Source organism: Dermochelys coriacea, chromosome 2 (assembly GCF_009764565.3).
Source record: "Dermochelys coriacea isolate rDerCor1 chromosome 2, rDerCor1.pri.v4, whole genome shotgun sequence".
Taxonomy (NCBI): Eukaryota; Metazoa; Chordata; order Testudines; family Dermochelyidae; genus Dermochelys; species Dermochelys coriacea.
The window spans coordinates 170,605,030-170,632,620 of record NC_050069.1 but is presented as its reverse complement, the minus strand read 5'-3'; the positions used below and the strand labels follow the sequence as shown (position 1 = coordinate 170,632,620).

The following is a 27,591-nucleotide window of genomic DNA, read 5'->3' as shown; positions in this document are numbered from 1 at the left end:
GACAAATGAAAAAAGGAGGGAGGAGTTGGCAAAGCAAAATTTAGGAATTGAAATAAATTTTAAATTTTATGGTAACTAGGTCAACATGCATTTTATTTGCAAGGATGAAGGGCTAATAATAAGTGAGCACACGGTTCTTTATATTTGCAAGGGGTGTGTTGAATAGCGAGAAGCTAATGATTAGCTTGTCATCAGCTGCAAAAAGCAAATGGCACCTTCCCCATTATTGTGTCACTGATTGATTTATGGAAGTGCCAGATGTTCCTGTACAACTTAGCTAATAACATTAGCTCTCTGGTATGCATCAATGGAGTGTCTGTGAAACTGGCAGAAAAACACTTCATGAATTTTACTGGTATCGACTGATTCTTCACTGGGCTCACAGATCAATCAATGTCTCACTTTGCAGTTCATCACAGCATATCAAACCTTTCCATAGTCATTGTATACTTGCATACTTATCACTGGACCATAAAACATTGACAAAAAATGTTTTATATTATCTTTACCTTCAACACAAAGCACATAGTGTCCGCACCCCTCTTGAATCAACCACTAAATCTCTAGAGACAGATACAGGGAAGACTGTCCCTAAAGCTTGGACAAAATCTGATACGTTTTGCTGAGTTCAGATGTCCACTGGTTTAATATTGTATTCCTTCCTCCTGAGCCTCAATCACTGAAACATGGTCACATTTTTTTATTCTTTATGCATCATCTCTGACATTAATATGAACTGACTTTAGCAGGTACGATGCCAAGAGGAATGAAAATCAATGTTATCAGCAACAGATGGCCAAGAATCTGTTCAATTTGAAAGGTAAATAGGAGCAGTTTGGAATATTTTGTTTTAATTAAGAGGAAGATATATTCCCTACTTTCTTCAAAATCTGGTCAGTCGGAACAATCTATCGTCACAATGATTTTGTAAGCCAAGAATGAGAATAATAACACACAAAAGCCCTTTCATGTACCAGTTGCACTTTAAATGAGAACAGATTATAAAATATTCACAACTTTTTAATCTTTTATTTGAGGCCCATTAACATCCAACTCTAGAGGTCTGGTGTGATTAAAATGCACATTAGCAAGTGGAGAGGTGCTTATTGGAAAGCCACTGAGTCATTTTTTATTTTGTTTTGCTTCATTACAATTATTATTTCCATGGAAGCGTGAGATTACATTATAGGGTTTGATTAATTATAGTTGTTGTTTTTAATCAGCAAGCATTATAGCCAACGCTTTCAAACTTGGTGACCTAACATTAGGCTCCTAAACCCACCTAAATAATTCATCTGATTTTCAATGGTGCTGAGCACGGACCTTTCCCTCTGAAGTCAAATTAAAATTTTGGCTTAACTATTGAGCTTTCAGCTTGACACATGGGGACACCCCCAGTTGTCAAGATGTTTTTGGCCTTCTGAGGTACTGCTGATCTTACTGTACTTCAACTCCCTGTAGAAAATTCCAGGCCAGTTCCTAGCAGAAGTGGAACTCCCTGCAAGAGCTCAGTATGTCTGCCCAGCCCCAGCTAAGTCTCTGGATCTGATAATTACCCTAGTAACTTTCCTGACTTATACTGTTCCAACTGTAATGTTGTTCTGCATTCAAAATTAAATTTTAGCGTGTGACTAACTTCCTTTGTTTCACCGGACTGCCTTCTCTGATTCACTGATCCTCATAACCACCACAGCCAGTTAGTCAAAGCATCGTTGCTTCATTTGTACAGCTGAAACGTGGATTCCAGCTAGTTCCCAGCTGTATAGTTGGCACATTTACATCTATGAGGTTTGGTCTTTGGCCTTGGTAATATCCAGACAGTTATGGTCTTAGGTATACTTCCTTTGTATCCATTGTGTTAGTTCTTTTCATGCCTCTTAAGAAGCCTCATTATCTCACATGCTAAGAAAACAACAAAACACATTTGATGATGTAATGTGTCCAGATAGTCCAGAAACATACAAAAAGTTATCCCAGGAAGTCTCAACTTCTGTGGTCACCTGGATGGTACATGCCATCAGTGTCACTCTTTGACTGGTTAAGTTCTCCTGCTTGATTCAGTACTTTTTGGGAAAGACAGATAACCCTGACAAACAGAAGAGGCCAAATGATTCTATGGAATTATAATGGTCATACCTAAATACAAATGTACATTTATAAATAGTTTATAAAGGGTTAATAAATACATCATGGATATTTTAATTAATAATTTTTAAATTGTAATGAATTGTTAGAGTCCAAAAGGTGAATAGCTTTATTACAGCTGTCTATAACACATACTAATGTGCTTATGGATTATTAACAAACAATTTGAATTGCCTTTGAATATTTGCTATTCTTTATTTGTGGTGTGTGACTGCTCACCAAAATCAAATGGTGGTTATTTCTGCTCTCTGATAGGATGACATTAATGTTCATCCATAATGCATGCTATTCATTTCTGTAACATGCTTACAACATCTACTAATCATTTAAAATATTCTATTAATATGAAGTGTGACTGAAATTAGTATAGGGAAACAGTAAAAACTGTATATTCACAAGACAATTATGTGCACTTTTAATTGTAAACACATGCACAGCTTACTAAACCCTGTCTAAAAAGGAATTACAATGATGTGCACTTTTAATTGTAAACACATGCACAGCTTACTAAACCCTGTCTAAAAAGGAATTACAATGAAGACCCTGATTCTGTGAAGGGATCTGTGCAGGAGAGCCCTTGTTCTTGTGGAAAGTCCATTCATTTAGAATCATAGAATCATAGAATATCAGGGTTGGAAGGGACCCCAGAAGGTCATCTAGTCCAACCCCCTGCTCAAAGCAGGACCAAGTCCCAGTTAAATCATCCTAGCCAGGGCTTTGTCAAGCCTGACCTTAAAAACCTCTAAGGAAGGAGATTCTACCACCTCCCTAGGTAACGCATTCCAGTGTTTCACCACCCTCTTAGTGAAAAAGTTTTTCCTAATATCCAATCTAAACCTCCCCCATTGCAACTTGAGACCATTACTCCTCGTTCTGTCATCTGCTACCATTGAGAACAGTCTAGAGCCATCCTCTTTGAAACCCCCTTTCAGGTAGTTGAAAGCAGCTATCAAATCCCCCCTCATTCTTCTCTTCTGCAGACTAAACAATCCCAGCTCCCTCAGCCTCTCCTCATAAGTCATGTGCTCTAGACCCCTAATCATTTTTGTTGCCCTTCGCTGTACTCTTTCCAATTTATCCACATCCTTCTTGTAGTGTGGGGCCCAAAACTGGACACAGTACTCCAGATGAGGCCTCACCAGTGTCGAATAGAGGGGAACGATCACGTCCCTCGATCTGCTCGCTATGCCCCTACTTATACATCCCAAAATGCCATTGGCCTTCTTGGCAACAAGGGCACACTGCTGACTCATATCCAGCTTCTCGTCCACTGTCACCCCTAGGTCCTTTTCCGCAGAACTGCTGCCGAGCCATTCGGTCCCTAGTCTGTAGCGGTGCATTGGATTCTTCCATCCTAAGTGCAGGACCCTGCACTTATCCTTATTGAACCTCATTAGATTTCTTTTGGCCCAATCTTCCAATTTGTCTAGGTCCTTCTGTATCCTATCCCTCCCCTCCAGCGTATCTACCACTCCTCCCAGTTTAGTATCATCCGCAAATTTGCTGAGAGTGCAATCCACACCATCCTCCAGATCATTTATGAAGATATTGAACAAAACGGGCCCCAGGACCGACCCCTGGGGCACTCCACTTGACACCGGCTGCCAACTAGACATGGAGCCATTGATCACTACCCGTTGAGCCCGACAATCTAGCCAGCTTTCTACCCACCTTATAGTGCATTCATCCAGCCCATACTTCCTTAACTTGCTGACAAGAATGCTGTGGGAGACCGTGTCAAAAGCTTTGCTAAAGTCAAGAAACAATACATCCACTGCTTTCCCTTCATCCACAGAACCAGTAATCTCATCATAAAAGGCGATTAGATTAGTCAGGCATGACCTTCCCTTGGTGAATCCATGCTGACTGTTCCTGATCACTTTCCTCTCCTCTAAGTGCTTCAGGATTGATTCTTTGAGGACCTGCTCCATGATTTTTCCAGGGACTGAGGTGAGGCTGACCGGCCTGTAGTTCCCAGGATCCTCCTTCTTCCCTTTTTTAAAGATGGGCACTACATTAGCCTTTTTCCAGTCATCCGGGACTTCCCCCGTTCGCCACGAGTTTTCAAAGATAATGGCCAAGGGCTCTGCAATCACAGCCGCCAATTCCCTCAGCACTCTCGGATGCAATTCGTCCGGCCCCATGGACTTGTGCACGTCCAGCTTTTCTAAATAGTCCCTAACCACCTCTATCTCTACAGAGGGCTGGCCATCTCTTCCCCATTTTGTGATGCCCAGCACAGCAGTCTGGGAGCTGACCTTGTTAGTGAAAACAGAGGCAAAAAAAGCATTGAGTACATTAGCTTTTTCCACATCCTCTGTCACTAGCTTGCCTCCCTCATTCAGTAAGGGGCCCACACTTTCCTTGGCTTTCTTCTTGTTGCCAACATACCTGAAGAAACCCTTCTTGTTACTCTTGACATCTCTTGCTAGCTGCAGCTCCAGGTGCGATTTGGCCCTCCTGATATCTTTCCTACATGCCCGAGCAATATTTTTATACTCTTCCCTGGTCATATGTCCAACCTTCCACTTCTTGTAAGCTTCTTTTTTATGTTTAAGATCCGCTAGGATTTCACCATTAAGCCAAGCTGGTCGCCTGCCATATTTACTATTCTTTCGACTCATCGGGATGGTTTGTCCCTGTAACCTCAACAGGGATTCCTTGAAATACAGCCAGCTCTCCTGGACTCCCTTCCCTTTCATGTTAGTCCCCCAGGGGATCCTGGCCATCTGTTCCCTGAGGGAGTCAAAGTCTGCTTTCCTGAAGTCCAGGGTCCGTATCCTGCTGCTTACCTTTCTTCCCTGCGTCAGGATCCTGAACTCAACCAACTCATGGTCACTGCCTCCCAGATTCCCATCCACTTTTGCTTCCCCCACTAATTCTACCCGGTTTGTGAGCAGCAGGTCAAGAAAAGCGCTCCCCCTAGTTGGCTCCCCTAGCACTTGCACCAGGAAATTGTCCCCTACGCTTTCCAAAAACTTCCTGGATTGTCTATGCACCGCTGTATTGCTCTCCCAGCAGATATCAGGAAAATTAAAGTCACCCATGAGAATCAGGGCATGCGATCTAGTAGCTTCCGTGAGTTGCCGGAAGAAAGCCTCATCCACCTCATCCCCCTGGTCCGGTGGTCTATAGCAGACTCCCACCATGACATCACTCTTGTTGCACACACTTCTAAACTTAATCCAGAGACACTCAGGTTTTTCCACAGTTTCGTACCGGAGCTCTGAGCAGTCATACTGCTCCCTTACATACAGTGCTACTCCCCCACCTTTTCTGCCCTGCCTGTCCTTCCTGAACAGTTTATAACCATCCATGACTGTACTCCAGTCATGTGAGTTATCCCACCAAGTCTCTGTTATTCCAATCACGTCATAATTCCTTGACATCACCAGGACCTCCAGTTCTCCCTGCTTGTTTCCAAGGCTTTGTGCATTTGTATATAAGCACTTGAGATAACCTGTTGATCGCCCCTCATTCCCAGTATGAGGCAGGAGCCCTCCCCTCACAGACATTCCTGCCTGTGCTTCCTCCCGGTATCCCGCTTTCCCACTTACCTCAGGGCTTTGGTCTCCTTCCCCCGGTGAACCTAGTTTAAAGCCCTCCTCACTAGGTTAGCCAGCCTGCTGGCAAAGATGTTCTTCCCTCTCTTCGTAAGATGGAGCCCGTCTCTGCCCAGCACTCCTCCTTCATGGAACACCATCCCATGGTCAAAGAATCCAAAGCCTTCTCTCCGACATCACCTGCGTAGCCATTCGTTGACCTCCACGATTCGACGGTCCCTACCCAGGCCTTTTCCTTCCACGGGGAGGATGGACGAGAACACCACTTGCGCCTCCAACTCCTTTATCCTTCTTCCCAGAGCCACGTAGTCCGCAGTGATCCGCTCAAGGTCATTCTTGGCAGTATCATTGGTGCCCACGTGGAGAAGCAGGAAGGGGTAGCGATCCGAGGGCTTGATGAGTCTCGGCAGTCTCTCCGTCACATCACGAATCTTAGCCCCTGGCAAGCAGCAGACTTCTCGGTTTTCCCGGTCAGGGCGGCAGATAGATGACTCAGTCCCCCGGAGGAGAGAGTCCCCGACCACCACCACCCGCCTTCTCCTCTTGGGAGTGGTGGTCGTGGAACCCCCAACCTCAGGACATCGCATCTCATGCCTCCCAACCAGCGGAGTCTCCTTCTGCTTTCTCCCCCCAGACCTATCATCTGGTCCACTCTCCGCAATGGTACCTGTGGAGAGAACATGAAAGCGGTTAGTTACCTGTGTCTGTGTTACTGGAACCCGGACATTCCGCTTACCTCTTCTGGAGGTCACATGTTGCTAAGCTTCTTCACTGGCCTCTTGGCTCCTCTGTGCAACCTGCTCTATATCTTTAGAGCTTTGTGCCCCTAGAAGCCTATCCTGAGTTTGGTCCAGAAAATCCTCAGTCTCTTGTATACAATGCAGGGTCGTTACCTGTTGCTCCAGACCTTCAATCTTCTCTTCCAATATGGAGACCAGCTTGCACTTTGTACAGACAAAGTCGCTTCTGTCCTGTGGAAGAAAGACAAACATGGCACATCCAGTGCAGGTCACAACAGCTGAACCCCCCCCCTTCCATATCACCTACCTACTATGAGCTTCCTCAGAGACGTTGGCAAGATGTAAGCCTCACTGGGCTCACTCCAGGCGAACTCCCAGGCAAACTCCTGCTGTGAGCTGCTCTGCTGTCCCCGCTGCTCAGCTGGTTCGCTGCCGCTCAGCGGGTTCGCGAGGCTCTCATTTCTCATTTCTGTAGGACTATGCACAGATATAAGGGCCTACTCATGTAAATGATTATCTCAGATCCTTCAGTAGTCAGGCCTGGTATTGTGACAGTTTTACATGCTCATAACTGAGGGTGAGGTGCGTCAGGTGATTCTTCCTGCTGCCTTTCAGGTCAGTGACCAATTCCTGTTTTTTCTCCCTTTTGATTTCGTTTTGGGGCAGCAAGTCAACGTACATGGATCTCATCATCACAGAGAGAGCATGGATTTTGGCTTTCTTGTGAGTGAATATTGCTTAGTTTATACTTGAACATTTCACTAGTCCCTCATTAATCTCTCTGAAGTCCAGCGTGTAGGATTCCTAATAAGAGGAAGTGAGAGCTAGATGGATTCTGGATCTCTGTTACTAATCTGGTCTACTCTGGTGAAGGAAATCATTTACAAAACACTTTCTACTGCAGAGAACTACACTTCCTATGTTTCTCTAATCTAGGAGATATTCCAGCCAAACCCTGCTACCAATGACGTATCTGCAAATAAAGAGGAAATCAATAATTGTTTGTTTTAGAAGAGACCTGTTCAAAACACTTAAGTAGAGGATTCTTCTCCGTATGAGATACAGTGGGATCATCTTTTGGAATATATAGCACTAAATGCTTAAAATTTACCAGGTGGCTTGAGTGTTGGAGAGATCCAGAGCAATTATCTACAGTACACCTCTGAGAAAAACTTACTATAAACCACAATTGCATTTGATAGCTCAAAAGGTGAGGCAGGAATTCAGTAACCTGGAATTTGTTTTAAAATGTGTGACAGCAGCTGCAGGAGAAGTGTTGATGGCTGTCACATCACTGTCATACCCTGTTGTTTCACCTAACATAAACAGATGCGATTTTAAACTTCCTGCAGTTGCAATCCTGTCACTAAGTGAGTAAGTAAACAGCTTGTATATAATTCTGATGATTCAGAAGAATATCAGAAACTATTTTTGACACAGTGCAATATCCTCAGCTGGTGTAAATCAGTGTAGCTTCAGGGACTTCACTGGAGCTTTGCTAGTTTACATCAGCTGAAGACCTGTCCCTGTATGTTGTACTGAGCCCTATGCCTTCCCACCACTAAACAATGAATGTTGTTTAATGTATCTTATCTGCAACTGATTTGATGGTTTTGTTCAGCTTGGAATGAGCAGGAGCAGATTTACCATGAAACAACCCATGCGGTGGCATGGGGCCCCCAAAATGCAGGACAAATATCTGGTGGGGGGTGGGAGGCAGCTCCGTGCGCTGCCCCGCCCCGGGCAGTATACGGAGACCTGCTTCCCCACTCCACCCAAGGGGCACACAGAGATGTGCAAGCAGCAGGGCTAAGGCGGCTCCCTGCCCGCTCTGCCTCCCTCTACGCCGCTTCACTCCTGGAAGCGGCCGGTATGTCCCTGTGGCCCTTTGAGGGGGCGGGGTCTCTGTGTGCTATCCCCACCCTGAGCGCCAATGGGAGCTGCAGAGGCAGCACCTGCAGGCAGTGGTGTATGGAGACCCCCTGACTTCCCCCGCCTAGGAGCCGCTGCCGGAAGGGTGTGTGTGCCAGTCGTTTTGGGAGCCGTGCTGCCCGAGTTAAGCGCCTCCCCCCTGCCTCCCTCCCACACCCCAACCCTCTGCTCCAGCCCAGAGCCTGCACCCCATACACCTCACCCCAGCCCAGAGCCCGCATCCAGCAACCAAATTTCCTCCCGGAGCCCGCACCCCTCCTGCCCCAATCAAGGAACCTCACTTTATTTTCATTTACTTCCCACTACTTATAATATAGAGGAGGATGAAGAAGAAAAAATGAAAAATGGGGCAGGGAAGAGAGAATGTTCTTTTTCTTGGCTGGGTCCTGAGGGGGGGCCCTGAAAATGGAGCTGCACACAGGGACCCACTAATTCTAAATCCGCTACTGGGAATAGGGTGACCAGATGTCCCGATTTTATAAGGACAGTCCTGATATATGGGGCTTTTTCTTATATAGGTGCTTATTACCCCCCAACCACATCCCAATTTTTCACTCTATCTGGTCACCCTAACTGGGAATGAGCATAGAGCAAACGTTGCATATTATAGCACAGAGCAAACAGCAGAGAGCAGACTTCAGATTCTAACAGCATTTAGTATATTTCCCACTCTTATGTGAAGAACACAGACATTTTTGATATTTTATTCAAATGTTCTGTCTAGGCCATTGTGAGATCTATCTTCACATAAAACTCCCATTGACTTCAATGGGAGTGACACACATACAGATTACAGGATTGGGCTCTAAGAAATTAGGAAGGGTGAAGAGGAAATCAATGTGATATTATGCGGCTTATTTTGTGATGTGCAAACAATATGAAATAAGTTTAGTATTTGTTTTTTCAATTAACATTCAGAAAGAAAATGAAATACTCATTGTGGGGAAGCTGCAAGTCTGGGAAGTACTCAAGCAAATGTATATTTGCGCAAAAGTTCATGTCAGAATTCTTTATGGTAACCATCTTAAAAATCTTCTGTTCAGAACACTGTCATCCTCTCAGAGAGAGCAGAAATACAAACATCTGGTAACTTAGATGACCAGGCATACACTACTAATGAAGAACAGTAAATATTTGAAGATATAATCAAATAGTTTGGACTAGCTGATAGACTGATATATGTTTGCATAAAGCATTCGCCAAATAATTTTGAATAAATAGCATATTTTTAAAAAAATCAAAGCCTGTCTGTAGATAACTCACAAAAAGTAAAAACCGGCTATGTCTGTTCACTTATTCACTACAAACCGTTCACCAACATCACCCAAAAGCAAGTTCTGTATTAGCGCTTTTCCACAAAGCCCAAAATAAACATTTTACGATAGGTCGCATAACATGAATTGTCGAATATGATACATTAATGCCAACACACACTCTAAGTTCAGTAATGCACGAAAACTACAGCGCCCATTTATCTCGATGGGATGGTGTTCCTAGCCTCTGTTTGCCAAAAGTTGGGAATGGGCAACAAGGGATGGATCACTTAATGATTACCTGTTCTGGTCATCCCCTCTGAAGCACCTGGCAGTGGCCAATGTCGGAAGACAGGATACTAGGCTAGATGGACCTTTGATTTGACCCAATATGGCCTTCATATGTTCTTATGACTTCAGTCTGTCCTGTCCTCCTCTGCATTTGATGTGGGATGCTTCCTCCTCCTCCAGGCTGCCTGGATCATCGGGGGGCATTGAGTGCACAGTGGAGAGAGTCTCCCCGCTCTCAGTTCCAGTGTCCAGCACTACAGCCTGTAAGAGAAGAAAATTGCACAGAAAATCCTGCTCATCTGTGCCAGTTTGGGCTGGAGCGTGCTCATGCATGCAGACACTCTTTAGCAGCCAGCTTCTAGCAAACCTCTACCAGGCATGTGCAAATGGCAATTTTCAGAGGCTTATAACTGCCAAATGTGAGTGGATTTTTACAGGGATGGGGGAAAAGCATCTCTCTGACCCCAGCTAAATTTAAAGTCTCCACTACAAAGCATGGGGTGCTAGAGATTGTCAATTAAACAGTTGTAAAAAAAAAAATAACATTGGCAAAACAATCTGTTTTTCTCTAGCCCTGTTCTCAAAAATGACTGAACCAGTGTTGTTGAACTTGTCCAAACTTTACAAAAATACTTGACCTGAGGCAGACACCCCATATGGAAAATTTCAGTCCAAACAGTTAAAACTTGGGGAAATTATAAGTAACTGAAAACAGAGTCTTACAGGGGTAAATGTGAGGCAACCTTGATTATTCACTGCCCTAAAATGTCATTAGTGCAGAGTTAAGTATGACCATCTACTTCCTCCTCACCATGAAAGGTTTTCCTCCTTCCCCCCCCCCCCCGCTGCTGGTGATGGCTTATCTAAGTGATCACTCTCCTTACAGTGTGTATGATAAACCCATTGTTTCATGTTCTCTGTGTGTGTATATAAATCTCTCCTCTGTTTTTTCCACCAAATGCATCTGATGAAGTGAGCTGTAGCTCACGAAAGCTTATGCTCTAATAAATTTGTTAGTCTCTAAGGTGCCACAAGTATTCCTTTTCCATCTACTTCCTGAATGTCGAGTGCACCTGTACTTAAATCTCTAAAACCCAGGAAATACAGAGTTACGGTACGCACAAGCTATGCCATGCAACCTTAACTCTGCCCCCAGAACCAGTGGGGATATACTGTCAGTACGCTTCAGCGAAGACTGCACTATAATAAGCAGACATAAGGACTGACAAAGTAAGTGTGCCATTTTATGTGTTTTTTATTTTCCCCCACAGAACTGTATTCTCTTATTGATTCACATGTACTCCAATTCCAGCAGGGGACAGCTGTGTTGACTGGTGCAAGGATTATTTGCAGCAGGTTGCCACAGCTCACACCATGATATGAGGAGAAGTGCATCTGCACCCAAAGGGATCACAGGACTCTGATTCCATACTAGAGCCATACTAGATTCCTTACCACCGACTGTTCCTGTTTTTCAGGACACTGTCACTTAACCATCACCACATTATCCCAAGAGAGTGTGAAAACCAGTTGTGTGCCTCATCTTATATGGTAGTGAGTTGCTATTACAGGGCAGTATAATCCCTTGCCATTTGAGAATCTCTGGTAGTCTACCCACAACTTTTAGTTAGGCTATATAGTGTTTTATGACAGGTTTCAGAGTAGCAGCCGTGTTAGTCTGTATTCGCAAAAAGGAAAGGAGTACTTGTGGCACCTTAGAGACGAACACATTTATTTGAGCATAAGCTTTCGTGAGCTACAGCTCACTTCCTCGGATGCATTCAGTGGAAAATGTAAATTATATATATATATATAATTTGGGAAAAAATTTTAAATAGGGTGTTTGAAAGTGATGTCCTGTCCCTTTAAATATTTGAGCACTCCCCTATCCCACCCAGTGCAAAGCCTCACTTTCATGTTGGTTTCAGTTTTGCTGTAAGAAGAATAAAGCAAGCACGGCATAGAGCTGTGTTTCTGTCTCCTCTGCTGGGTCCAAATATAATAGTCAGGAATCTGCTTTCATTCTCTGTCTCTGGTTTTCATCTGAAACAGTTTCCTTAGTCACACGTGCATATAAAAAGATACTGAAAGCAGACACTAAAGCCTTGCGCTAATTCCCACTGCAGTGTGAAAACCAGTACAAAGGATGGATTACAGGTACCAGAGTGTGGGATTAGAGTATGAAAAAGACTGAGAATTCATGTATGAGGGAGTAGAGAATTCAAGTTTTCTCTCCTCATTTAATTATAGTATCTCCCCACCCTCAGATCTCCACCCTTCCATTCCTGGCTCCATCTTTCAGTAAAAACAACTAAGAGGACATACCAGGGGTCCCATATCCCTGTACCCCCAAAATATCAGTTCAGTTAGCCTACCAATATTTTTGGTAGTTCCCCCACCGTAAAGCTGCCTCCAGAAATAGAATTTAACACTCAATATCAAAGAGTGATAGCATTGTCAAAGAACAGGTAGAATATACAATTACTGCGTGGTTTTTACAATTCAGCTTTTATCAGTGAATCATTGTTAGCAGCTTGCATTCTTCAGATTTAGCAAGTGCATTTGGTTTGTGTATGTGGTCCCTGGATGCTTTTCATTCTATATTGCAAAGGCTTTCAAGTGACTTTTATTAATCAACTGTAGCTTGTTTGATGTGTATGATTATTATTGGAATAGGATTTTTGACAGAAGGCTGTTGTTGTTTTTGTCAGACCAACCAAAGAAACTTTACCACGGTGGGGACTAGATTTTCATTCGTCTTAAAATAAAAATAAATAAATAAATCTGAACTTGATGAGCTGAAATATTGCTAGTCAGCAATGTGTAAAAAAAACAAAAAAGGAATGGGGGGGGAATAAATTAAGAGAAGGAAAAGGACTAAAATTAGCATTCCAGTCATTTTATTTTCTTTTTTGATGTCCATCTATATACTAACAGAGTCTTAAATTTCCATCTATATTTGCTTGCGATAACCTTCCTTGCAGGAAGGTGCATTCCATTGAATAATAGTGTGTCCCTATAGAAAAGACACTCTCTTCCTGCAGCACAGGTGAAATTTTTGTGGCTTGTGTTCTGTGCAAGCAAAGAGGAAGCCACAAAACAAACACATTAGGCCAAAATGTTGAAACTTAGGTTCCTGAAGTTAGACACCTAAATCCAAATGCATCCGATGAAGTGAGCTGTAGCTCACGAAAGCTTATGCTCTAATAAATTTGTTAGTCTCTAAGGTGCCACAAGTACTCCTTTTCTTTTTGCGAATACAAACTAACACGGCTGCTACTCTGAAACCTAAATCCATAGTTAGGTACCTAATTATGTGGTCTGATATTTTTTTCCAGAGATGCTGAGCACCCACAGCTCCCAGTGTCTGCTTGTCTGTGGGAGAAATGGGTGTCCAGCACTTTCTGAAAAATCAGATCACTTTTATTTCAGCACTTAAATGTGAATGTAAATGCCTAACGTTAACCACCTAAATTTGAAAATTCTAACCACTGTTTATGCAGATCTGACAAAGTGAAGGGATATAATTACAGTTCAAAGCTTCCACTATAAGGGTATCTGTATTAGTTCAAAAACTGTACACAGAAATGTGCTAACAATGAAGAGCACTATTTTTAGGTCTACCAAACACACAGCTAACATTGGGAGTAGCCTCTCTGTGCTACCTCTGACCAAAGAAGAAGATAAGGGCGTTGTGCTGTCTGGAGTGGCTCACAACTGTGAGTGCTTACCTCAGGGTAGACTGTCAGAAAACAAGGGCTGATATTCCAACTGGTAGTATATTCTATAATTAGATTTCACCAAGCCAGCACCACATGTGAACTCTGGGATCCCAGTCTTACCTTGGAATCACAAACAGTCCCCTTAGTACCCAGCCTGTCTTGCCACCCAGACAAACTGGACTTTGTGAAAAAGGGTCACGTCAACCAAAAATAACAAATCAGGTTTCTCCCAGTCGCAAGAGACCAGTCACTTACCCCAGATCAATTGGTACTCTGGATCTTACACCAAAGACAATGCTGGCAGCCAATTCTGTAGTAAATTAACTAAAAGTTTATTAGTTAAGAATAAAGAATGAGAGTTATTGAGAGATTAAAGCAGGTAAAATGAATGTACAGGTGAATCACAGTTTTTAACTCCAAATAGTAGCAGTGATGTAATAAACTGCCAGTTTCCCAAAAGTCTTTCAAGATACCCAGATTGTCTCTGGAGATCTCTGTTTGCATCTGGTACGCTTCCATGTAAAAGTCCAAACAGTCAGAGATAAAGGATCTTTCTTTGACTCCATATTTATGGTATCTTCATGCAGAAAGCAAGCGGACACTGTCTTTACCCACATGGGTTTTTCCTTTGATGACACTTAGTCTTTTGACCTCCAGTCATCATCACTATGGCCATTTGCTTTGGAATTAGCACCTTATATAATAAATTCCTTCATTAGCATTTCACAAGAATTCTTTGATGTGTTATTGAGTTACATGGGGTATATACAATGTAAATAATTGTTACTACATTATAACAAAAACAGATAAGTGAAAACAATACAAGTAACATTCTACTAGCTTTCATGAAGTTTAAAATGTTGCTCTCTTCGATTTACTCTAATACACAAGTGAATTGGCCTATTGTCCTGATCTGACCTGCTCTGCCAGGGTCACCGAGGGAATGATGCTTTTGTTGCAAAATGTGTTGGTGTACCACTTCAGTATCACTCCTGCTGTCACTGTGAATAGTGCTAGGAACAGAAATGCACAAATGTCAGTCTGATGGCCCCCAGTCTGAAATTATTCCATCACTGTGAGTGGGAGTTGGGTTTGGGCCTTTGCTTTATGTTCTGTTGCTCCCGTTTTATTTTACTCCCCCAAAAATGTGGCACTTGGAGACGAGAGAGGTGATGGACTTAGAGAATGATTGTATCTATTTTATTGGTCTCCCAGCCATCTTTTAACACTTGCAAACATTAGAAATATTTGCTGTATTTGTGTTGGATAGGTAGATAAACTGGTTTGAACTATGGAGAATTTTTTTCTTATGCAAGTTGTATTCTTTGACCACTAAGTAAAATTGACTTTAGTATATTAGTAAAGGAATGATTATAAATAAGTATAATATGGCATATGAGAGATTTGTCTAAAAATTGCTAATTACAATAGCTGTGAAAAGACGAACCTGAAATAAAACTTGCTTACTTATCTCAGGATAAAAAAAGTCCACAGGAAAGCTCAGTAACTTGCAAATAATAACAGGAGAGATGCTAATACCAAGAAGCTTAGACCTGACTGACTGAAGGCATAAGCAAGAGACACACACAGAATACAGCATGGAAGCGTTCTGTGAATGCACTTCGAATATCAACGATATCCTCCTTTTCTGTGATTTTTTTTTCATGCCCCTAGCTGACCACAGCAAAATGAACTGCAGTCTGATGCTGTTTCTGAGGAGCCTAGATAAGCAGCAGTGGCTCCTTTACCAGAGTATTACAAGAGATGCAAACAGAGGGGTGTTTTCTCAGAATTTTAATCAATGATTGTTGTATTCCACATGCTTCAATGCACTCTCGGAGCTGTAAATAGGCTGGCTGCCCTTTGTAGGGGTCTGATAGAACATCCCTGTTCTTATCCTGATTTGCTGGCTATGTTACTCCAAAGAACCTTTCCTAAAATGATGTTGCAAATGAATAGGCATCAATTCAGCTGCACTTAAAAAAGAAGTGCCAAAATAAAATAAAGCAGGCCATGAGCAAGTTCAGTGGGATGCCTGTCAAGGATGGCCTAATTTTTTTTTTTTTTAAGTGTGGCATAAAGAGAATTATGCCTGGCAATGACAATTTGTCTGTGTTTTAGCAGGAGCCCAACAATGCCCAATGACTGGTAAATAAACGGTTTGCTCCATCTGCTGCTTTGAAGATATTTTAAAGAAGCTGTTATAAACTCTGGAAGTTACCTTTTAAAAAATTATCTGCACACTTTAGGGTTCTTCTGAGGGAGCGCCAAGTTGGAGAAAGGGAGGAGATACACTGCCTAAGCAAAGTTGTCAGGCAACATTCTTCTATAAGTCATAATGCTTCTGGGCAGTCAGAGAAGCATAGTGTTCACAGGAGATTTGATACACTGAAGGAAGTTTAGACTGTACTTTCCAAAGCGCACTCCTCCGAGCACTTCCAGGGGGAGAGAGACCATGCCCCTGTTCTTGCTGCTCTCTCATATATGCCCTCTTGGCTCTGCTAGCAAAAATTTCCATTAGCACACCCAGCTATATTACAGTTTCTCTTTTGTGGGTATTCTGAGCTGCAAAGGAGCTTCTCGTTCTTTAACTAGAAGATCAACTCAGAATCAGCCTAATATCGCCCCCAAAATGAAGAGGTGTGGCAAAATCACTGACCTGCTCAATGTGACTTCCAGCTGAGAGGAATGACCTTGTCTGCCAGACAGAGGAAAAGGGACTAGTTGTTTTGGAATTGAGATCCAGTGGCGACACTAAGATCTATTTCACCTTGTGCCTTCTATATGTTCCCTTTCTATTACTGCAACTTGCAAAATAGAGCAAAACTACTGGGAGTTAATTGCCAAAAAAGCTGCTACGTTTTTGTTGGGTTTAGAGAAAGGCATGCAACAAAATACTTATATTTCTAGAAGAGCTATGGCTGTGTTAAGAAAACATGATCGGATTAATCAGTAACATCACAACTATTTACCCAAAGGCTATGTTCTAGCTTGCAGAGCATTGGGCTGAAGGTAGATCTCATTTGCCATATTCTGACCTAAGGGCTATCTATGCCTAAAAATATTTTATTTGGTATGAACAACTAAGGAATGTGTTCAAGATATTTAGTGAAGTGAATGTCACTGTACAATGTCCTCTGGGCAGAATATTGCTTTCCAGCAGTGAGTCACTTGCCAGAAATTCCTCAACTGAGAGATTATATGGGAAGCCACTTAAGAGAGATTTTTTCACTATTTTGAACCTACACATAATCAACTCTTTATATAGCAGAATAACATGCACAGTAAACTAGTGTCCTTTAAATTGAAGTACTATCAGATGTGCTGTATAATGCAGATAGTATTAATCTATTTCAATCATCCTTGAAGTGCACAATATAGTCATTGTGCCCATTCAGGAATTTTTTCCTGTTCAATAATAGGTTGTGTAACACATTAATTAAATGTTATGCAGATATTTAAACTGACTAATTGATTTCTGTGTTTGGTTGTCGCAATGCAACATGTAGTCTGCTGAACGGTACCCATACAACTCGGTAGGAAAAGCTCTGTATTGCACCATAAAACGCAATGCATTTCTTAATACCTAAATACACATATTTTAAACTGGATATAAAGCCAAATTCCACACTGACTTACTCTGTGTTTAATATAGAGTGTATAACTGAGGAAAATTTGTCCCAGTTGCTCTAAATTCAGAAAACCAAGTATGTACACGTTCACCCTAGTATGTGAACAAACGGTTCTGATTTACTTCCTCCTTTCTACCTTGCTCATTAGGACTTGATGTAATAAAGCAGATGACACCATTGCATCATGTTGATTAGATATCAAACCCTAAATGCCAACCATTAAATTGAGCACTCCCCAAAAAAGTGATATAAACCAATAATGGAAGCCTGGACTAAACATTTTCTCTTATGGATAGAACTTTTTGCAACCAAGATGACATTTCTGTTTAGTATATTGTATCTGGCTGATACATTGCCATAGTACATTGGATCTGTGCTATCAAGATATAGAAGTTCAACCCTCCATGTATGCTGGGAATCTCACTCATCTGCAGCACACTCCTCTGAATCACTTTCTTGGATTCCCTTTAATTTGTTCAAAAAATTTTCTCTAACGTTTCCCATGGTTGGTGTAGGTAGAGGGGAGCTATAGAAGAAATGATTTTGGTGAAGTAAGGGATTGTTTCCGTGAATCCTGATAGGCATGGGCAACTCCCAGTTGTGAGCATGCGGTAGACCTCTTATGCTGCAGTGAACAGCCATCACACTTCTCGACTCTTAATGGCAATTATAAACCAAATCCTTTTTACTCATTTCAGTGGCCATATTCCTTGGCTCCCAAGGACAAAGATCTGAGCTTTGTTTGGGGTTGAGAATATGTTTCAGGTGTCTGAGCACTATGCACCGAACTCTGGGTCTCTTCACTTTTGCTCCTAAAAAGGGTGCATAGTAATTTGATGAGAGTTATGGTACTTCTTTGTGTTACAGTGCTATCAGGTAGTGTGGCCTTTCAAAATTCTCGCAGATCCTCCTTCACAGATGACATATGCCAGAAGCATAAATAATCCAAGCAGAGGTGGTTGCATGGCTCCTGAAAATAGATCAAGGGGTTCTAGTCCTGGTTCTAATCTAAGAACAGCACATAAGCATATCTTACATTCCATCAAATTCAGTGGGTGTTAAACACATGCTTAAAAGTTAAGCAAGTGTTTTTTCTGAATCAGGGCCTCTGTGCTGAAAGAAGTGGACCCATAAACATCCACCCCAGAATTCCTCTCCATGGCTCAATGTCCCCAGTTCTGAAGAAGCAAGGTGTGGAGTATAATAGTTGGGTCCCCAGCTCCCTGTTTGACCATGGTTCCATGGATGCATGCCTGTATCCTGGAGCCAGAACTCTAGTTGATAAAATGGGAGAGTGAAGGTAAGAAAAACATGACAGAAATGTTATAAAAAGAAAAGGAATAAACAGAAAAGTTCACTTATGTTTATACTTCTTATGTGCTGTTTTTATTTTCAGAAAAAAATGGTTAAGTCAAATGAATATAAAGTAAAAGAAAAAATACAAATAATGCCTCTCTTCTACATCAGTCGCTAATGGGTTTGGTACTCGTAGTTTCTATAGAAACTCAATTTTGAAATATTAGTTATGTTGTGCTTAAAGACATGTTAAACATATTCTATATATTTGAAATAAAAAGAAGTATTCTACCCCCAAAAAAATAGGTACTAAATGTAAAAAATGTGTAATAAAATACATTGTTTGATCACAATATTAATTTACAATGTTTTCATGCTTATTCTGATCATTGGATGGTATATGTATATGTAGGTATGTCTATAGGTATGTAAATCTGTGTGTATCTCTTTCATATTTTTAATTGCCTGACAGATATTTCCAGGACTGATTCTCTCAGACATAAAGCCTGCCAAAAGAATGAAGTTCAAAACAGTCTGCTACCTGCTGGTCCAGCTCATGCATTGTCGTAAGATGTTCAAAGCTGAGATACCTTTCTCCAATGTCATGACATGTGAGGATGATGATAAGGTAATTAATAAGGATTCTCTGAGGTCCTTGGATGTGTGCTTTTAAAATGTATGTTGATCCATGTTGTCTCACAAACTAAACCAAAACAGGTTGTTACTACATAAGTGCTGTCAATATAATAAACCCTGGTCTAGAAAAAAATCCCCATTGTTGCTAATATGGTTTTTGCTCAGTAGGTAATAGCAGCTTTAATCCTGAGGCACCCACAAGTGCCTTATCTGTGCATTTCAAGCACCATGTAAATTAGAGCATAGTAAATTGACTTGGCTCTTGAAAAGGCAAATGATACCAGGCATCCTGTCTGTGCTAGGAATCCCAGGGTTCCCACTAGTGCTGGAGCTGAACTGGTGCTAGCAATGATGAAAAATTTTGCAGAATTTCCCCATTATAGACAAAGCTTAAGTGTAGCAGATCTCAGGTGCAGAGTCACCCATACCTGTGTGCACACACACATCTCACAAGTGGCTACCATCTGCGACTTGTCCTTCATGTAAGGGGACTGTTGCCCCCTTACTAACATTCAGTGGGTATTTTGGTTGGCTAGCTCCCAGTACTAAAAGGGGAAGGGTCTATGGGAAACCAGGACCCTGAGACTAATAGTCCCCAGGAACAATAGGGAGAGGCCAATGCTCCAGATCAGCCTGAATGACAGGGTGGGCAGACTAATGAAAGAGACAGGAGGCCAGGGAGGTCCCGTCCTCTGTATGAGCTGGATTTTCCTGGGTCAGACAGAGGGGCCAAGCTAAGAAGAAAGCAGGGGCCTAAGCTAAGCTGGAGAGCAGAGCTGTGCCAGATCCAGAGGGACCAGAAAAGCAGCCCAGAGAGAGCAGACCCTGTCCTAGGAGGAGAGCTGCAGCAACCAGAGCCAAAGGGGCCAGAAAAGCAGCCCAGGAAGCAGGTCATGCTGGGAGCAGAGTCACAGAAGCAGCCTGCAGAGCAGACCTGTCCTGGGAGCAGAACTGCAGCAACCAGAGCCAGAGGGGCCAAAGAAGCAGCCCAGGGAGCTGGAGGCAGAGCAGCAGCAGCAGAAGTGCAGAAACAGAGAGGTGCAGCTGAGGCTGGAGCAGTCTGGAGCTGGGTGCGGTGAGCAGCTGGGGAGACCGAGGGGGACCCTGGGCAGCGGGCCCAGCACAGGGAGACACCTCAGCCAAGAGGCTCTGCAGGCCAGGCTTGGATCGTAACCCTGACAGGGCGGGGGCAACACTGGGAAGAAGGGTCCTACCACTTAGAGCCTGAGACCACCAGAGCAAGTGTCCAATCCACAGCATTCCTGCAGCAAAGCCATGGCCTGAGAAGAAGGCCTGTGACTTAGAATCATAGAATATCAGGGTTGGAAGGGACCTCAGGAGGTCATCTAGTCCAACCCCCTGCTCAAAGCAGGACTAATCCCCAATTTTTGCCCCAGATCCCTAAATGGCCCCCTCAAGGATTGAACTCAGAACCCTGGGTTTAGCAGCCCAATGCTCAAACCACTGAGCTATCCCTCCCCCATTACAAGGAACAGACTGTGAACTGCCCTGACATTCCAGAGACACTGTTTGTGATGTTCCCTGCCACAGAGCGGGTTGATGTGTTTCCTGTAACCTTTCCCATTTTTCCTTATTCTTTTTAAAATTAATTGTTGATTAAATAACTTGCATTTGCTTTAACTTGTATGAAATGGTCAGTGGGTCAGAGAAGTGCCCAGTGCAGAGAGAGTACCCCGGAGAGGGGACACCTTAGCCCCTGTCCTAGGTAACCACAGCCGGGTTGGGGGTTGAGCCCCCCAGGAGTCCTGGGCCCAGCCTTGTTGTGGTTACAAGGACTCTGCCAGATGGGAGAGTGGAAGGGGAGTCCTCAAGGGCAGGGAGGCCATTGGGTAAAGGAAGTGGGAGTGAGGACTCAGATCCTTTCACTAGCCCACTTCACCGGGGTAGTGCAGAAGCCAGGAGAGTTCCCCACAAGAGCGGGACTATTCCCCCACTTACATTCAGAAAAGAGTCCCTGAGGCCATTGCAGAAATTTCAAAACCTGTTTTGCAAATCCCTGGAGTCCTCCACAGTTTTCAGCTGACAGCACTGTACATGCAGTAGCATACAGAAAGTAAGTATATTTGTATGCCTATACATTTCTATATGAAAATGTGAATGGTAACCATGAATCATAAAGCTGATTTGGTGTTGAAACCAAAAGATTGGAAGAGTTGTCAGATCATTTATTTTGCCAGTAGGTGGCAATGTTACATAGTTTGCTGCTTGAATGTCAACAGGAGGTTCATTCACTGGGATGTGAACTATGTCTTGGACTGTCTCTGATATAAGAGCTACATTTTGAGAAACTTCAAATCTTCTTTTCTAGCAGTATTAGAACTTTCCTGTTCGTGAAACTTTTGTGTTTCTGTCAGTACTGAGAGAAACAAAAAAGTAAAAAAGCAGCCCTTTTTGGTTTAAATCTCAAATCTCTTATTGCAGACTTTATTTACCATTTATAGAAATAGCATGTAACTCACAGATGACATCATAGCTCTGAATTATGTCTTTTAAATGCTCTTTGAGTATTTTGAAAAAAATCTGTTTATTCTATAAAAGTTATATGACAATTTAGCCTTTTGTGTGTGTGCATGTATACATAGTACACATACAAAACCTATAGTATGTTAGGGAACTAGCTTAAATTCCCCGAAGTCAGAACATTCAAAGTCACTGCTATAATGTTATCTTTAACTTATCTAGTTGTGTGTCAAGTGTTTGCAACTCAGATGGGACTCTTATCTCAGGGAAAATGATTAAGAGTTTAATCTGTACAAACCAGCCTGCTCTCCAGGCTTCCTTCAGATATCATTATTCCTTAATCATGAAAGCCATATTTAGCTCAAAACTCTTTGAAGCTGGCCCAGTATTATCTGCATCTGTGCCACAATAAAGTTAAAAAAACTATCTGACAAGAATACTTTTACCTTGCAAAAACCTGAGACATCATGAAAGTCTGTAACATGAAAAAAGAGGTAAAGTGCATATTAGAAAATAAATGAAAAAGTAGTTATATGTGGACAGTAGCTGATTTTATGGGCTAATAGCTCACTCCATTTTAATTCTCTTCAACATAAAACCCAAACAAAACCTCGGTCACTTAATTGAAAAAACGCCCTGCAAACTTTAGTTTAGAAAGCAAAACTATGAGACACCAAAATATAAGCATCTGAAATGAGTAGTAATCTATTTGTGTGTGTTAACTGGAATTTCAAGTACATGTTAACATAGTGGCCCTTCAGATTACATGCTTATTCAATATATTAAACTCAAAAGGCAAAACTCAAGCAGGTATTGTAGCTGTGTCATAAGCATTTAGCACCAGCACTATTGTGTGAATATGAGAACAAGAAAACAGTGAGAGAACTGAAAAGACATTTTATCTATGCTATGGAATCTCTTCCAGTACTTATCAGGGACCACTCCTGAACCAAGCCACTGGTTTGTAGTATTTCCTGACTGATCACTAGTTTCACATATCTACTTTACAGGGAAGTCTGTTTATGTGTGTTAGTCAACTAACTACTGATCTGTGTTTGTTTGTGTGTTGTGTTTTGATTTTAAGAAGAGCTGCCACTCCTGTTTCACGCACAGTGAGAAGGGAAATGTCTATTCATTCTGCATACATTTAGCTGGTCACCTTTGTCCCCTGAGCTGTGACTTTGAAAGGAAATTGTAAAATCTCAAAGATATTTTCTTGGTCTATAGCCTTTTAAAAAGTAGCATTGACAGCACTGCATTGAGACCTTATGTCTGTTTGTAACAAGGGACAGCAAAGATTCTTCTTATTATATCCTAGGTGGTAGACATCTGTTTTGTTTTTTTTCCAAGCTGATCAGTCATAACCTAATGCATTAAATGGTCTTCCCTGACACCTGCAAATGTTTCATAAAAGAAATATGTTTCTGACTATGTAGAAACAGGTTGAGCCCTTCTGTACAGCTCATGACAGGGGCACAGCCAGGCCAAATCTGAGCAGCGCTGTCATCCCATGCATCAGGTCACAACGCCTGGAGCAGGGAGCCAGGCCCAGGCTTGCAGGACAGCAGCCAGAGGAGTTAGTAATGCAAGAGAAATGGTAACAGAGAAAATATAATTATAAGGGAATTAGCCCTTCATTAGCCCTATATTTGTGGCTAAATTTGTGGAGTAAAATTATGCAAAGTCTTATGCTGTGGATGTGGAGAAGGTGAAGAAAGGTTGCTTTGCAAATACTATCCCATCCATGTCGTGCTCAACAGCAAAACTGTTCAGAGGCATGGACAGTCTAGGGTTAATTTGAGTTGTCGCTGCTAAGTCACAAAAATGAGTTTTTCTCATTTGTGATCAATTTTCTTGTTACTCTGCTGATCAAGTCACCCTGATCTGGGCTGAGCTGGCTTTCACCACAGTGGCAGAATAGAATGCTGTCGAGGACAATATGTAGAGGGATTTTTAAGGATGAGGAGTGAAATCATGGCTCCACTGAAGTCAATGGGAGTTTTGCCATTGACTTTAATGGGGCCAGGATATTACCTGAGAAATTGTAACTAATTTGTAATTAGACTGTAACTTGACAGGGGCAAGGACTATGTCTTTCCATGTATTTGTCTACAAATTTGTATTTGCTTAGCTGAACAGATTCCTGATGCTGACTGGGGACTTGGCAATACAAATGATGAGACATTTTCAGTCATGGATAATGTCATTGCAGTGAATAGCAGTCATTCTCCTGTTTTCTTTTCTGCTGCAGAGGAGAGCATTAAGGACAGCCTCTGAAAAACTCAGGAATCGTTCTTCTTTTTCTACGAATGTGGTATACACCACTCCAGGAACTCGAGTAAACAGATACATCAGCCGTTTGATAGAGGCCCGGCAAACTGAGTCCGAGATGGCTGACTTGAATTTCATTACCCTCAAGTATAAACAAATTGAACGTGAGCATAAAGTAAGTGAGAATTTTAATAAGTTCACTAACCAAAGATAATTGGACAGATGGAATTGTGCCTTCTTAGACAAGGTCCAGATTTTGCTCATTATCTTTAAACAATATTATGAAGCCTGAACTCCCCGCTCCTGCAGAAATTCACAAGATGGGGCTAAAGAGGAGAAAATCCCAGTGATGATTCCTTTGTGGATTTCCTCCCCTATCATTCCATTCCATTTCCTGCCCTGCGTAATAGGCTGCAAGGTCCATATGTAGGGACATATGCAGGGGGTTCAGGCACCCATGAAAAGGCACTTGCCCCCACTGGTTCTGTGGTTCCCTCTAGTAGCCTACCTTGTGTAAGAAGGCCACATTATCTTTTCTGGAGAATTTCTGTAAAGCTGGAGCTGGGGGTTGATGTTCATCTTTCCTGGACCCAGCCCTGGCCTACCCACTACTCCCCAAATTGCCCAGTCCCTGCCATGTCCCCAACTGTGGATCCATTCTTTGGAGTCTGGAGTTAGGGGAGACACTAACCACTACACATCTGCACAGGAGAGGGGAGCATCACATGCAGAAGCTTCCCTCTGCTCACGGAGCTGGTAGAGGATCCCATGTTAGGATTACAACCTTATGTTCTCTAGGCCAAACTGCAATGTGACATCATGAATGTGGATATAAACCTGGAGTAACTCCACTGATTTTATTGTAGTTACACTGAGATGAGATCAGAATAGTCTTAACTCACATGGTTATTTTTTTTGTGAAGGAAGGCAGCAGTGGTCTGATTTTAGACTAATGTAGCAATAGCCCTTATTTTTTTTCTCAGATGTAAGCGATATAGTCAAGGGTACATTGTCACCTCTGATCAGTGTCCCACACACAAAACTGAATTTTTACCCATTAACATTCATTTCAAGATGCCACAGATGAATCATTTAATTTTCATTGTTTAAAAAGCAAACAAGCCCTTCCTGTATAACTCTAAAAAGAGTGAGGTTTACCAAAGAAAATGGAACAGCTCTTTTTTGGGGTAAAGGTATTTGGAATCTTGTGAAAATATATGTTTAGGACTTTTAAAAAAGACATTTTGTTTAGCTGGTGATTTTGTGTGCTTTACTGCAGAAAGCATCTGCAAAGCTGCCCTAAAGTAGGAGCCTAGGATTCCACTGGAGCGAACGGAATCCTCAGGTCATGTGAAGCCATTTTAGCCAGCCCTGTACCTCCCACTCCCTCACTTCCATGTAGAAGGAGTGCCGACAGGAGATGGGGGTGGGGAAGGTTGAACAAAAAAAATCCATAGAAAGAGCTTCAAAGTTCCATTAATTTGGGGAGAAGAGAAAAAAAGCAATAGTTTGTAAATTCCATAACCTGGAATTTTTTGGGGCTAAACCCCATGAGATGAGCCCTGCCCCTAAGAATTCCACAGAAGACAACCCCTGAGCTGTTTGTAGCAGGACTGTCACCTATGCACTGTCCAAAGCTCACTTACATCTTACAAACTCGCAGGGTTTGAGCATGTGGGACCCTAGGCTCAGCCTCTGCACACTTTACAATGGTGCACATGCAGTCTTATGTAGCTGCACACTTTCTAAGTTTAGCACCAAATTCCAATCTCAGTTACACTGGTGTAAATCCTGAATAAGTCTATTGAGTGAAACGAGTTCAAGTCCGTGCTGGTGAAACTGAGATCGGAATCATTCAAATTCTTCCTTACCTGTGCGGCATACTGTTTTCTCAGACTCAAAACCAATGATTCACCCACATCTATCAACAAGAGGTATTTTCAGGCCACAAATCAGTCTTCTTCCCTCAGCTGTTTCAGCCAAAGAGCTGTTTGAAAGCAGCAAAGATTTTTCTTAATAATGGAAAAAGTGTATTTTTTCTTTCCCATTCTGCCACAAAGCAGCTGAACTCTTTTTGCTTGATCTTTCAAAAATCAATTCACCTCTGGGCTGAGATCAAAGCTGAATAATTGCAGACTGAAAGGTGAATGTTTGGGAAAGATATGGGGTACAGACACAGAGGGTAAGAAAGGAAAGTGTCATGCAGCTTTAACTATATCAGATACCAAATAATAGAACATAAGAACATAAGAATGGCCCTACTGGGCCAGACCAAAGGTCCATCTAGCCTGGTATCCTGTCTTCTGACAATGGCTAGTGCCAAGTGCCCCAGAGGGAATGAACAGAACAGAAAATCATCAAGTGATCCGTCCCCTGTCGCTCATTCTCAGCTTCTGGCAAACAGAGGCTAGGGACACCATTCCTGCCCATCCTGGCTAATAGCCATTGATGGACCTATCCTCCATGAATTTATCTACTTCTTTTTTGAACCCTGTTATGATCTTGGCCTTCCCAACATCTCTGGCAAGGAGTTCCGCAGGTTGACCATGCTTTGTGTGAAGAAATACTTCCTTTTATTTGTTTTAAACCAGCTGCCTATTAATTTCATTTGGTGACCCCTAGTCTTGTGTTATGAGAAGTAGTAAACAACACTTCCTTATCTACTTTCTCTACACCAGTCATGATTTTATAGACCTCAATCATATCTCCCCTTAGCTGTCTCTTTTCCAAGATGAAAAGTCCCGGTTTTATTAATCTCTCCTAATTCGGAAGCCGTTCCACACCCCTAATTATTTCTGTTGCCCTTTTCTGAACCTTTTCCAATTCCAATATATCTTTTTTGAGATGGGGCAACCACATCTGCATACAGTATTCAAGATGTGGGCATACCATGGATTTATATAGAGGCAACATAATATTTTCTGTCCTATTACCTATCCCTTTCTTAATTATTCCTAACATTCTGTTCGTTTTTTTGACTGCCGCTGCACATTGAGTGGATGTTTTCAGAGAACTATCCACAATGACTCCAAGATCTCTTTCTTGAGTGGTAACAGCTAATTTAGACCCCATCATTTTATTAGTATAGTTGGGATTATGCTTTCCAGTGTGCATTACTCTTCATTTATCAATATTAAATTTCATCTGCCATTTTGTTGCCCAGTCACCCAGTTGGAGAAATCCTTTTTTAGCTCTTCACAGTCTGCCTGGGTCTTAACTATCTTTAGTAATTTTGTGTTATCTGCAAATTTTGCCACCTCACTGTTTACCCCTTTTTCCAGATCATTTATGAATAGGACTGGTCCCAGAACAGACACCACAATTTACCTCTCTCCATTCTGAAAACTGACCATTTATACCTAACCTATCTTTTAACCAGTTACCAATCCATGAGAGCACCTTCCCTTTTATCCTATGGCAGCTTACTTTGCATAAAAGCCTTTGGTGGGGGACCTTGTCAAAGGCTTTCTGAAAATCTAAGTGCACTATATCCACTGGATCCCCTTGGTCCACATGCTTGTTGACACCCTCAAAGAATTCTAATAGATTGGTGAGGCATGACTTCCTTTTACTAAAGCCGTGTTGACTCTTCCTCAACAAATTATGTTCATCTATATCTCTGCCAATAT

General features: G+C 42.2%; 1 protein-coding gene across 2 annotated transcripts in view; it reads left to right on the top strand.

Moving 5' to 3' along the window:
* The window catches only part of ADCY1 (adenylate cyclase 1), a 226,402-nt gene that overhangs the window by 146,902 nt on the left and 51,909 nt on the right, over nucleotides 1-27,591 (top strand). For both annotated transcript variants that reach the window (XM_038392725.2, XM_038392728.2), the window contains exons 8-9: nucleotides 19,047-19,202; nucleotides 23,943-24,137. In XM_038392725.2, the coding sequence (XP_038248653.1) occupies nucleotides 19,047-19,202; nucleotides 23,943-24,137 (351 nt within the window). The remainder of the gene's footprint in view (nucleotides 1-19,046; nucleotides 19,203-23,942; nucleotides 24,138-27,591) is intronic.